Here is a 13,139-nt window from a genome sequence, read left to right as displayed (position 1 = left end):
ATTCTAGGGACCTTCTTTAGGGTTCTACCTATCCACCTCCAGCTGTTTCCTCCTGTGTATAACATTCAGATTCTAGGGAGACCTTCTTTAGGGTTCTACCTATCCACCTCCAGCTGTTTCCTCCTGTGTATAACATTCAGATTCTAGGGACCTTCTTTAGGGTTCTACCTATCCACCTCCAGCTGTTTCCTCCTGTGTATAACATTCAGATTCTAGGGACCTTCTTTAGTGAGCGGTTCTACCTATCCACCTCCAGCTGTTTCCTCCTGTGTATAACATTCAGATTCTAGGGACCTTCAGAACCAAGGGACCTTCTTTAGTGAGCGGTTCTACCTATCCACCTCCAGCTGTTTCCTCCTGTGTATAACATTCAGATTCTAGGGACCTTCTTTAGGGAGCGGTTCTACCTATCCACCTCCAGCTGTTTCCTCCTGTGTATAACATTCAGATTCTAGGGACCTTCTTTAGGGTTCTACCTATCCACCTCCAGCTGTTTCCTCCTGTGTATAACATTCAGATTCTAGGGACCTTCTTTAGGGAGCGGTTCTACCTATCCACCTCCAGCTGTTTCCTCCTGTGTATAACATTCAGATTCTAGGGACCTTCTTTAGGGTTCTACCTATCCACCTCCAGCTGTTTCCTCCTGTGTATAACATTCAGATTCTAGGGACCTTCTTTAGTGAGCGGTTCTACCTATCCACCTCCAGCTGTTTCCTCCTGTGTATAACATTCAGATTCTAGGGACCTTCTTTAGGGTTCTACCTATCCACCTCCAGCTGTTCCCTCCTGTGTATAACATTCAGATTCTAGGGACCTTCTTTAGGGTTCTACCTATCCACCTCCAGCTGTTCCCTCCTGTGTATAACATTCAGATTCTAGGGACCTTCTTTAGGGAGCGGTTCTACCTATCCACCTCCAGCTGTTTCCTCCTGTGTATAACATTCAGATTCTAGGGACCTTCTTTAGGGTTCTACCTATCCACCTCCAGCTGTTTCCTCCTGTGTATAACATTCAGAGTCTAGGGACCTTCTTTAGGGAGCGGTTCTACCTATCCACCTCCAGCTGTATCCTCCTGTGTATAACATTCAGATTCTAGAACCTTCAGAGCTGTTGTGATCCCAACGCTGGAGGACAGCGGGAACTTCCTCAGTTTGTCAAGAAAACCTACAGTAGCAGTTTATCATTAAAAAACATAACTGTATTGGTTTAGCTCACCAACATGACAACATGGTTTCTGATACTGTCGTCGTCGCCCCCCTCCCCCACAGAAAATGGCGAAGACAGCCGCAGTGGACAGACTGACGGACACCACCAAGTACACAGGCTCCCACAAAGAGCGCTTCGACGAGAGCGGGAAGGGGAGGGGTAAGGGCGGGCGGGAGGAGCTGGTGGAGGAAACGGGATACGTCGGCTCCTACAAGAACGCCGGAACCTACGAGGAGAAAACCAAGGCTAAGTAGACCACCGGGCCAGGCGGGGTGGTCAACAGGCCCAGTAGACCACCGGGCCAGGCGGTGTGGTCAGCAGGACCAGTAGACCACCGGGCCAGGCGGTGTGGTCAACAGGCCCAGTAGACCACCGGGCCAGGCGGGGTGGTCAACAGGCCCAGTAGACCACCGGGCCAGGCGGTGTGGTCAACAGGACCAGTAGACCACCGGGCCAGGCGGTGTGGTCAACAGGCCCAGTAGACCACCGGGCCAGGCGGTGTGGTCAACAGGCCCAGTAGACCACCGGGCCAGGCGGTGTGGTCAACAGGCCCAGTAGACCACCGGGCCAGGCGGTGTGGTCAACAGGCCCAGTAGACCACCGGGCCAGGCGGTGTGGTCAACAGGCCCAGTAGACCACCGGGCCAGGCGGGGTGGTCAACAGGCCCAGTAGACCACCGGGCCAGGCGGTGTGGTCAACAGGCCCAGTAGACCACCGGGCCAGGCGGGGTGGTCAACAGGCCCAGTAGACCACCGGGCCAGGCGGGGTGGTCAACAGGTCCAGTAGACCACCGGGCCAGGCGGGGTGGTCAACAGGCCCAGTAGACCACCGGGCCAAGCGGGGTGGTCAACAGGCCCAGTAGACCACCGGGCCAGGCGGGGTGGTCAACAGGCCCACAACATGAGATGTATCCCAAATTACATCCTACTCTATATAGTCCACTACTTTGTCCAGAGCGCTATGGGTCCTGGTCTAAAGTAGTGCACTATATAGGGAATAGGGTTCTATAGGGCTCTGGTCTAAAGTACTGCACTACATAGGGAATAGGGTTCTATAGGGCTCTGGTCTAAAGTAGTGCACTATAGAGGGAATAGAGTGCCATTTGAGACGCTTCCAGGGTCACTATCCCCTAAGCCCCCCACCCTTACAGTCGGGACCAAACCCTGAACCCAGAACTCGGACCCCTAACCACAGGCTTAACCCCAGGCCCTTTCGACGGAGGCTGTCCTCTCTTATCTTTGATATGTCCTGAGGGGGTGTGTGTGTTGTCATTGGGGATGATGAGAGAGAGAACATGCTTTTTACTCTTATTATAGCTATGGAGGTCGTGAGGTGATCTCCTTCAACAGAGATTTGTCTGATGTGTGTTTACAGATGACTAGATCAGAATGCTCTGTTCACTGTCAAACCTGACCTGCCCTGAGACTGTATATAGACCTGTGATATACCATACCTTCACCTTGCTTTGGTTTTAAATCTGCCCTGAGACTGTTCATAGACCTGTGATATACCATACCTTCACCTTGCTTTGGTTTTAAATCTGCCCTGAGACTGTTCATAGACCTGTGATATACCATACCTTCACCTTGCTTTGGTTTTAAATCTGCCCTGAGACTGTTCATAGACCTGTGATATACCATACCTTCACCTTGCTTTGGTTTTAACATGTGGAGTTGCACTGTGAAATACTGATGCAAGAGTTGCTCTGGAATTGAATGAAACACCCACCGTAAAGGAAAACGACAGCACCAAGACCGTGATATACCATACCTTCACCTTGCAGACCGTGATATACCATACCTTCACCTTGCAGACCGTGATTAGACAAAACACATACTGGCCTGTGATATACCATACCTTCACCTTGCAGACCGTGATTAGACAAAACACATACTGGCCTGTGATATACCATACCTTCACCTTGCAGACCGTGGTTAGACAAAACACATACTGGTCTGTGATATACCATACCTTCACCTTGCAGACCGTGATTAGACAAAACACATACTGGCCTGTGATATACCATACCTTCACCTTGCAGACCGTGATTAGACAAAACACATACTGGCCTGTGATATACCATACCTTCACCTTGCAGACCGTGATTAGACAAAACACATACTGGTCTGTGATATACCATACCTTCACCTTGCAGACCGTGATTAGACAAAACACATACTGGTCTGTGATATACCATACCTTCACCTTGCAGACCGTGATTAGACAAAACACATACTGGCCTGTGATATACCATACCTTCACCTTGCAGACCGTGATTAGACAAAACACATACTGGTCTGTGATATACCATACCTTCACCTTGCAGACCGTGGTTAGACAAAACACATACTGGCCTGTGATATACCATACCTTCACCTTGCAGACCGTGGTTAGACAAAACACATACTGGTCTGTGATATACCATACCTTCACCTTGCAGACCGTGGTTAGACAAAACACATACTGGCCTGTGATATATCATACCTTCACCTTGCAGACCGTGGTTAGACAAAACACATACTGGCCTGTGATATACCATACCTTCACCTTGCAGACCGTGGTTAGACAAAACACATACTGGTCTGTGATATACCATACCTTCACCTTGCAGACCGTGGTTAGACAAAACACATACTGGTCTGTGATATACCATACCTTCACCTTGCAGACCGTGGTTAGACAAAACACATACTGGTCTGTGATATACCATACCTTCACCTTGCAGACCGTGATTAGACAAAACACATACTGGCCTGTGATATACCATACCTTCACCTTGCAGACCGTGATTAGACAAAACACATACTAGTCTGTGATATACCATACCTTCACCTTGCAGACCGTGGTTAGACAAAACACATACTGGCCTGTGATATACCATACCTTCACCTTGCAGACCGTGATTAGACAAAACACATACTGGTCTGTGATATACCATACCTTCACCTTGCAGACCGTGATTAGACAAAACACATACTGGCCTGTGATATACCATACCTTCACCTTGCAGACCGTGATTAGACAAAACACATACTGGTCTGTGATATACCATACCTTCACCTTGCAGACCGTGATTAGACAAAACACATACTGGTCTGTGATATACCATACCTTCACCTTGCAGACCGTGATTAGACAAAACACATACTGGCCTGTGATATACCATACCTTCACCTTGCAGACCGTGATTAGACAAAAACACATACTGGTCTGTGATATACCATACCTTCACCTTGCAGACCGTGGTTAGACAAAACACATACTGGTCTGTGATATACCATACCTTCACCTTGCAGACCGTGGTTAGACAAAACACATACTGGTCTGTGATATACCATACCTTCACCTTGCAGACCGTGATTAGACAAAACACATACTGGTCTGTGATATACCATACCTTCACCTTGCAGACCGTGATTAGACAAAACACATACTGGTCAAATAATCTGACATGGTGCCATGTTTCCATCGGCTTCAAACCATGAATGTCTCTCTTTGAATCGAGTTCACTTTCTTACAGTATATTGCATCTTTCTTACCGTATATTGCATCTTTCTTACAGTATATTTCATCTTTCTTACAGTATATTTCATCTTTCTTACAGTATATTTCATCTTTCTTACAGTATATTTCATATTTCTTACAGTATATTTCATCTTTCTTACAGTATATTTCATCTCTCAAACTCAATAGTTTCAGGGTTTCGTCTTTAAGACTATCGTTTTAGAACTAGCTAGCTTTTTATTCCGAGACTATTTCTTTAAACGTTTGTTGCTTTTCAAAAAAAAAAAAAACATGTATTTTCTCTGTTTTGGTTCTTTATGATGTGTTTGCTTGTTTTAGTGTTGTAGAAACTGGACAACGGCTGCATTGAAGGGGAATATGTTGTATAAAAAGCAAAATGATAATAAAGTGTTTGTCTTTAGTTTGTGGTTTCTTTCATTCTGATTCTGAGTGGTATTTACAAACGTCATTAACTCAGTGAGCGAATCATCATTTACCAAACCAGGAAGTGACCAATGGCATGTCCTTTAGCCACAGGCTTTCTCATGTTTAAAAATATTGTATTCCCTAATAAACAGGTAACTAGCCTGTGTTAAACTGTATTCCCTAATAAACAGGTAACTAGCCTGTGTTAAACTGTATTCTAATAAACAGGTAACTAGCCTGTGTTAAACTGTATTCTAATAAACAGGTAACTAGCCTGTGTTAAACTGTATTCTAATAAACAGGTAACTAGCCTGTGTTAAACTGTATTCTAATAAACAGGTAACTAGCCTGTGTTAAACTGTATTCTCCTAATAAACAGGTAACTAGCCTGTGTTAAACTGTATTCCCTAATAAACAGGTAACTAGCCTGTGTTAAACTGTATTCTAATAAACAGGTAACTAGCCTGTGTTAAACTGTATTCCCCTAATAAACAGGTAACTAGCCTGTGTTAAACTGTATTCTAATAAACAGGTAACTAGCCTGTGTTAAACTGTATTCTAATAAACAGGTAACTAGCCTGTGTTAAACTGTATTCTAATAAACAGGTAACTAGCCTGTGTTAAACTGTATTCTAATAAACAGGTAACTAGCCTGTGTTAAACTGTATTCTCCTAATAAACAGGTAACTAGCCTGTGTTAAACTGTATTCCCCTAATAAACAGGTAACTAGCCTGTGTTAAACTGTATTCTAATAAACAGGTAACTAGCCTGTGTTAAACTGTATTCCCTAATAAACAGGTAACTAGCCTGTGTTAAACTGTATTCTAATAAACATGTAACTAGCCTGTGTTAAACTGTATTCTAATAAACAGGTAACTAGCCTGTGTTAAACTGTATTCCCTAATAAACAGGTAACTAGCCTGTGTTAAACTGTATTCTAATAAACAGGTAACTAGCCTGTGTTAAACTGTATTCCCTAATAAACAGGTAACTAGCCTGTGTTAAACTATATTCTAATAAACAGGTAACGAGCCTGTGTTAAACTGTATTCTAATAAACAGGTAACTAGCCTGTGTTAAACTGTATTCTAATAAACAGGTAACTAGCCTGTGTTAAACTGTATTCTAATAAACAGGTAACTAGCCTGTGTTAAACTGTATTCTAATAAACAGGTAACTAGCCTGTGTTAAACTGTATTCCCTAATAAACAGGTAACTAGCCTGTGTTAAACTGTATTCTAATAAACAGGTAACTAGCCTGTGTTAAACTGTATTCCCTAATAAACAGGTAACTAGCCTGTGTTAAACTGTATTCCCTAATAAACAGGTAACTAGCCTGTGTTAAACTGTATTATAATAAACAGGTAACTAATAATAATATATGCCATTTAGCAGACGCTTTTATCCAAAGCGACTTACAGTCATGTGTGCATACATTCTACGTATGGGTGGTCCTGGAATCGAACCCACTACCCTGGCGTTACAAGCGCCATGCTCTACCAACTGAGCTACAGAAGGACCTAGCCTGTGTTAAACTGTATTCTAATAAACAGGTAACTAGCCTGTGTTAAACTGTATTCCCCTAATAAACAGGTAACTAGCCTGTGTTAAACTGTATTCTAATAAACAGGTAACTAGCCTGTGTTAAACTGTATTCCCATAATAAACAGGTAACTAGCCTGTGTTAAACTGTATTCTAATAAACAGGTAACTAGCCTGTGTTAAACTGTATTCTAATAAACAGGTAACTGGCCTGTGTTAAACTGTATTCCCTAATAAACAGGTAACTAGCCTGTGTTAAACTGTATTCCCATAATAAACAGGTAACTAGCCTGTGTTAAACTGTATTCTAATAAACAGGTAACTAGCCTGTGTTAAACTGTATTCTAATAAACAGGTAACTGGCCTGTGTTAAACTGTATTCCCCTAATAAACAGGTAACTAGCCTGTGTTAAACTGTATTCCCCCTAATAAACAGGTAACTAGCCTGTGTTAAACTGTATTCCCTAATAAACAGGTAAATTAGCCTGTGTTAAACTGTATTCTAATAAACAGGTAACTAGCCTGTGTTAAATTGTATTCCCTAATAAACAGGTAACTAGCCTGTGTTAAACTGTATTCTAATAAACAGGTAACTAGCCTGTGTTAAACTGTATTCCCTAATAAACAGGTAACTAGCCTGTGTTAAACTGTATTCCCTAATAAACAGGTAACTAGCCTGTGTTAAACTGTATTCTAATAAACAGGTAACTAGCCTGTGTTAAACTGTATTCTAATAAACAGGTAACTAGCCTGTGTTAAACTGTATTCTCCTAATAAACAGGTAACTAGCCTGTGTTAAACTGTATTCCCCTAATAAACAGGTAACGAGCCTGTGTTAAACTGTATTCTAATAAACAGGTAACTAGCCTGTGTTAAACTGTATTCCCTAATAAACAGGTAACTAGCCTGTGTTAAACTATATTCTAATAAACAGGTAACGAGCCTGTGTTAAACTGTATTCTAATAAACAGGTAACTAGCCTGTGTTAAACTGTATTCTAATAAACAGGTAACTAGCCTGTGTTAAACTGTATTCTAATAAACAGGTAACTAGCCTGTGTTAAACTGTATTCTAATAAACAGGTAACTAGCCTGTGTTAAACTGTATTCCCTAATAAACAGGTAACTAGCCTGTGTTAAACTGTATTCCCTAATAAACAGGTAACTAGCCTGTGTTAAACTGTATTATAATAAACAGGTAACTAATAATAATATATGCCATTTAGCAGACGCTTTTATCCAAAGCGACTTACAGTCATGTGTGCATACATTCTACGTATGGGTGGTCCCGGGAATCGAACCCACTACCCTGGCGTTACAAGCGCCATGCTCTACCAACTGAGCTACAGAAGGACCTAGCCTGTGTTAAACTGTATTCTAATAAACAGGTAACTAGCCTGTGTTAAACTGTATTCCCCTAATAAACAGGTAACTAGCCTGTGTTAAACTGTATTCTAATAAACAGGTAACTAGCCTGTGTTAAACTGTATTCTAATAAACAGGTAACTAGCCTGTGTTAAACTGTATTCTAATAAACAGGTAACTAGCCTGTGTTAAACTGTATTCCCCTAATAAACAGGTAACTAGCCTGTGTTAAACTGTATTCCCCTAATAAACAGGTAACTAGCCTGTGTTAAACTGTATTCTAATAAACAGGTAACTAGCCTGTGTTAAACTGTATTCTAATAAACAGGTAACTAGCCTGTGTTAAACTGTATTCCCCTAATAAACAGGTAACTAGCCTGTGTTAAACTGTATTCTAATAAACAGGTAACTGGCCTGTGTTAAACTGTATTCCCTAATAAACAGGTAACTAGCCTGTGTTAAACTGTATTCCCTAATAAACAGGTAACTAGCCTGTGTTAAACTGTATTCTAATAAACAGGTAACTAGCCTGTGTTAAACTGTATTCCCTAATAAACAGGTAACTAGCCTGTGTTAAACTGTATTCTAATAAACAGGTAACTAGCCTGTGTTAAACTGTATTCCCTAATAAACAGGTAACTAGCCCGTGTTAAACTGTATTCCCTAATAAACAGGTAACTAGCCTGTGTTAAACTGTATTCTAATAAACAGGTAACTAGCCTGTGTTAAACTGTATTCTAATAAACAGGTAACTAGCCTGTGTTAAACTGTATTCTAATAAACAGGTAACTAGCCTGTGTTAAACTGTATTCTCTAATAAACAGGTAACTAGCCTGTGTTAAACTGTATTCCCCTAATAAACAGGTAACGAGCCTGTGTTAAACTGTATTCTAATAAACAGGTAACTAGCATGTGTTAAACTGTATTCCCTAATAAACAGGTAACTAGCCTGTGTTAAACTGTATTCTAATAAACAGGTAACTAGCCTGTGTTAAACTGTATTCCCTAATAAACAGGTAACTAGCCTGTGTTAAACTGTATTCTCCTAATAAACAGGTAACTAGCCTGTGTTAAACTGTATTCCCTAATAAACAGGTAACGAGCCTGTGTTAAACTGTATTCTAATAAACAGGTAACTAGCCTGTGTTAAACTGTATTCCCTAATAAACAGGTAACTAGCCTGTGTTAAACTGTATTCTCCTAATAAACAGGTAACTAGCCTGTGTTAAACTGTATTCTAATAAACAGGTAACTAGCCTGTGTTAAACTGTATTCTAATAAACAGGTAAATAGCCTGTGTTAAACTGTATTCTAATAAACAGGTAACTAGCCTGTGTTAAACTGTATTCTAATAAACAGGTAACTAGCCTGTGTTAAACTGTATTCCCTAATAAACAGGTAACTAGCCTGTGTTAAACTGTATTCTAATAAACAGGTAACTAGCCTGTGTTAAACTGTATTCCCTAATAAACAGGTAACTAGCCTGTGTTAAACTGTATTCTAATAAACAGGTAACTAGCCTGTGTTAAACTGTATTCTAATAAACAGGTAACTAGCCTGTGTTAAACTGTATTCTAATAAACAGGTAACTAGCCTGTGTTAAACTGTATTCTAATAAACAGGTAACTAGCCTGTGTTAAACTGTATTCCCTAATAAACAGGTAACTAGCCTGTGTTAAACTGTATTCTAATAAACAGGTAACTAGCCTGTGTTAAACTGTATTATAATAAACAGGTAACTAGCCTGTGTTAAACTGTATTCCCCTAATAAACAGGTAACTAGCCTGTGTTAAACTGTATTCCCCTAATAAACAGGTAACTAGCCCGTGTTAAACTGTATTCCCCTAATAAACAGGTAACTAGCCTGTGTTAAACTGTATTCTAATAAACAGGTAACTAGCCTGTGTTAAACTGTATTCTAATGAACAGGTAACTAGCCTGTGTTAAACTGTATTCTAATAAACAGGTAACTAGCCTGTGTTAAACTGTATTCTAATAAACATGTAACTAGCCTGTGTTAAACTGTATTCTCCTAATAAACAGGTAACTAGCCTGTGTTAAACTGTATTCTAATAAACAGGTAACTAGCCTGTGTTAAACTGTGTGGTGTGAAGGCACAAACATGAAACATGTCTAACACACTGACTAAACACTGAGACATCAGACTGAAAGTCACAGACTTTTCCACAGATTCCTTCACTTGAAGAACACGAATCACAGATGAGTCCTCTCTCCTCTGCTTCTGGTCATGTGACATTTAAAGGGCCAATCAAGCAAGTCTTGGGTCTTGGTATCCAGTCAATGTGTATATCCCAAATGGCACCTTATTCTCTATATAGTGCACTACTTCTGACCAGAGCCCTATTCCCTACTGATGTTGGATTTTAATTTGATCGCTCTTTTGTTTTGTGATTTCCATAAATTCACTTAAAACCCACACTAACACGGTTATATTAACAGTATTGCACTGTTCATGTAGCCTACTTTTGTCCAGCTAATAGCCTAACAACCAATCAAGCAACATTATGGACTAAACATAAAAAATCCTGTTGCTGCAGGATTATTTTGCTGTGACAATACTGGTCAAATTAAGATCCTACATCTGTACACAGTGCACTACTTATGACCAGAGCCCAGGACTAGTAGCACACTATACAGGGGAAAAGGGTGCCATTTGGCTGACTTGGCTGTAGTGTGGTCCCCCTGCACTCACTAGGAGCTGCCCCCCTCGGCTGACAGGAGTTACCGTGGTAACAGTGGGAGGAAGGGGAGAATCTGGTCGTAATGTTTATGCGTTCCGTTTCACGCAGTCCCGCCTCGTTGCCTCCTCGTCAATGTGACATTTTCAACACAGCACTGACACATCTGGAGCGCACTGAGCTGGTCTGCGTTGCAAACAGCACCCTAGTCCACTTATAGTGCACTCCTTTTGACCAGGGCCAATAGGGGAATAGGGTGTCAGCGCAGAAGTATCAAGTACACTCTCAGAGTTAGTAGTGACTGGAGGAAACCTGGAGATCCTCAAGGAATGAATTCTAGTCAACGGTTCATCGTTGCGCCTTCGATTACCGTGGTTACCTGCTAAATGACTTAAATGTAAATGTAACAGCCATGTATAGCAACGGAGTGGGGGCGTGGCTTAGCAGGGGCGTGGCATTAAGATATAAATATTATTTTTGGGGCCAACCGTTAAGAGTACAGGTCATTCCTGTTCATCTGTTCTGTTGTAATTGTCATCACATGGTAAGGCTGAACACTGACAGTTTTGGTCGATGAGTTCCTCACGAACTTAAAGCAAATCCCAAAGATGGAAGGGTTACCATTTCTATTTCTGTAGGTAATCAGCAATGTTAATATTATTATTTTAGAAGTATATAATAAGGGTAAATTTTCAAGGCGGGTTTTAATGAACATACTTGAGGAACGAGGATGACGTTTTCGTTAACGGGCAGTGATGCTAAGTTTCATACCGGAGCTCCGAGACATACCGTGGGGCAATAAAAGTATTTAGTCAGCCACCAAGTGTGCAGGTTCTCCCACTTAAAAATATGAGAGAGGCCTGTAATTTTCATCATAGGTACACTTCAACGATGACAGACAAAATGAGAGAAAAAATCCAGAATATCACATTGTAGGATTTTTAATGTAATTATTTGCAAATTATGGTGGAAAATAAGTATTTGGTCACCTACAAAACAAGCAAGATTTCTGGCTCTCACAGACCTGTAACCTTTTCTTTAAGAGGCTCCTCTGTCCTCCACTCGTTACCTGTATTAATGGCACCTGTTTGAACTTGTTATCAGTATAAAACACACCTGTCCACAACCTCAAACAGTCACACTCCAAACTCCACTATGGCCAAGACCAAAGAGCTGTGAAAGGACACCAGAAACAAAATTGTAGACCTGCACCAGGCTGGGAAGACTGAATCTGTAATAGGTAAGCAGCTTGGTTTAGATGGGTAGAAGTAGTGACCTATATAGAGGGAATAGGGTAAACTTAGTGAACTATATAGAGGGAATAGGGTGCCAGGGTAGAAGTAGTGAACTATATAGAGGGAATAGGGTGAACCTAGTGAATTATATAGAGGGAATAGGGTACCAGGGTAGAAGTAGTGAACTATATAGAGGGAATAGGGTGCCAGGGTGAACCTAGTGAACTATATAGAGGGAATAGGGTGCCAGGGTAGAAGTAGTGAACTATATAGAGGGAATAGGGTGCCAGGGTAGAAGTAGTGAACTATATAGAGGGAATAGGGTACCAGGGTAGAAGTAGTGAACTATATAGAGGGAATAGGGTGCCAGGGTAGAAGTAGTGAACTATATAGAGGGAATAGGGTGCCAGGGTAGAAGTAGTGAACTATATAGAGGGAATAGGGTGCCAGGGTAGAAGTAGTGAACTATATAGAGGGAATAGGGTGAACCTAGTGAACTATATAGAGGGAATAGGGTGCCAGGGTAGAAGTAGTGAACTATATAGAGGGAATAGGGTGAACCTAGTGAACTATATAGAGGGAATAGGGTGCTAGGGTAGAAGTAGTGAACTATATAGAGGGAATAGGGTGCCAGGGTAGAAGTAGTGAACTATATAGAGGGAATAGGGTGCCAGGGTAGAAGTAGTGAACTACATAGAGGGTATAGGATGCCAGGGTAGAAGTAGTGAACTATTTAGAGGGAATAGGGTGCCAAGGTAGATGTCGTGAACTATATAGAGGGAATAGGGTACCAGGGTAGAAGTAGTGAACTATATAGAGGGAATAGGGTGAACCTAGTGAACTATATAGAGGGAATAGGGTACCAGGGTAGAAGTAGTGAACTATATAGAGGGAATAGGGTGTCATTTCACCCCAGCCATTTGGGACACACACCCTATTAAGTGTTGTCTTGAACACAGAGTCAGACAGCAGAACAGCCAGTCACCCCTCCCCCTTACACACTCCCTCCCCAGCAGTACACTCTGTCCGTGTCCAGAAACAGGGAACAGGAAGCCCACGCAGGTCCCTTGTTGTCATGGCAACACAAGTGTACACAAAATAACACTTCAACACCTGGCTCCAATGGTCTCTTTCCCCCTCCTCCCTCCCCTCTTTCTCTCTCT

General features: G+C 41.7%; 1 protein-coding gene, 1 long non-coding RNA gene and 1 other non-coding gene across 61 annotated transcripts in view; 1 reads left to right on the top strand and 2 right to left on the bottom strand.

Moving 5' to 3' along the window:
* The window catches only part of LOC127923691 (uncharacterized), a 1,485-nt gene extending 236 nt beyond the window's left edge, over positions 1-1,249 (bottom strand). The window contains exons 1-5 of one of the 6 annotated variants that reach the window (XR_008115068.1): positions 914-1,249; positions 746-839; positions 603-671; positions 460-528; positions 1-220 (exon numbers count right to left, since the gene is read on the bottom strand). The exon at positions 1-220 is cut by the window's left edge and continues 33 nt beyond it. This is a non-coding gene — a long non-coding RNA (uncharacterized LOC127923691). The other 5 variants (XR_008115069.1, XR_008115070.1, XR_008115072.1 and 2 more) reach the window with 5 other exon arrangements.
* The window catches only part of LOC118383258 (tubulin polymerization-promoting protein family member 3-like), a 24,521-nt gene extending 21,612 nt beyond the window's left edge, over positions 1-2,909 (top strand). For 2 of the 5 annotated variants that reach the window (XM_052507756.1, XM_052507758.1), the window contains exon 4: positions 1,269-2,909. In XM_052507756.1, coding sequence (XP_052363716.1) covers positions 1,269-1,460 — 192 coding nt within the window. In that variant the 3' untranslated portion in view covers positions 1,461-2,909. The remainder of the gene's footprint in view (positions 1-1,268) is intronic. The other 3 variants (XR_008115066.1, XR_008115067.1, XM_052507757.1) reach the window with 3 other exon arrangements.
* A 31-nt stretch (positions 2,910-2,940) lies between these two features.
* Positions 2,941-4,868, bottom strand: LOC127923689 (uncharacterized). Of its 50 annotated transcripts, none has more exons than XR_008115026.1 (6): positions 4,553-4,865; positions 4,210-4,380; positions 4,096-4,152; positions 3,469-3,525; positions 3,355-3,411; positions 2,941-3,069 (listed from the first exon to the last, which is right to left on the bottom strand). It is a non-coding gene; the product is annotated as an uncharacterized LOC127923689 (transcript). The 50 variants fall into 50 exon arrangements; XR_008115063.1 differs by lacking the exons at positions 3,469-3,525; positions 4,096-4,152 and adding exons at positions 3,184-3,240; positions 3,697-3,753 and having other exon boundaries at positions 2,989-3,126; positions 4,324-4,380; positions 4,553-4,866; XR_008115049.1 differs by lacking the exons at positions 3,469-3,525; positions 4,096-4,152 and adding an exon at positions 3,697-3,753 and having other exon boundaries at positions 4,153-4,380; positions 4,553-4,867.
* Between the last annotated feature and the right edge of the window lie 8,271 nt (positions 4,869-13,139).

Source organism: Oncorhynchus keta, unplaced genomic scaffold (genome assembly GCF_023373465.1).
Source record: "Oncorhynchus keta strain PuntledgeMale-10-30-2019 unplaced genomic scaffold, Oket_V2 Un_contig_3066_pilon_pilon, whole genome shotgun sequence".
In the NCBI taxonomy this organism is placed as follows: domain Eukaryota; kingdom Metazoa; phylum Chordata; class Actinopteri; order Salmoniformes; family Salmonidae; genus Oncorhynchus; species Oncorhynchus keta.
Note: the sequence above shows the minus strand (reverse complement) of the source record. Positions and strands in the feature narration are given on the sequence as shown.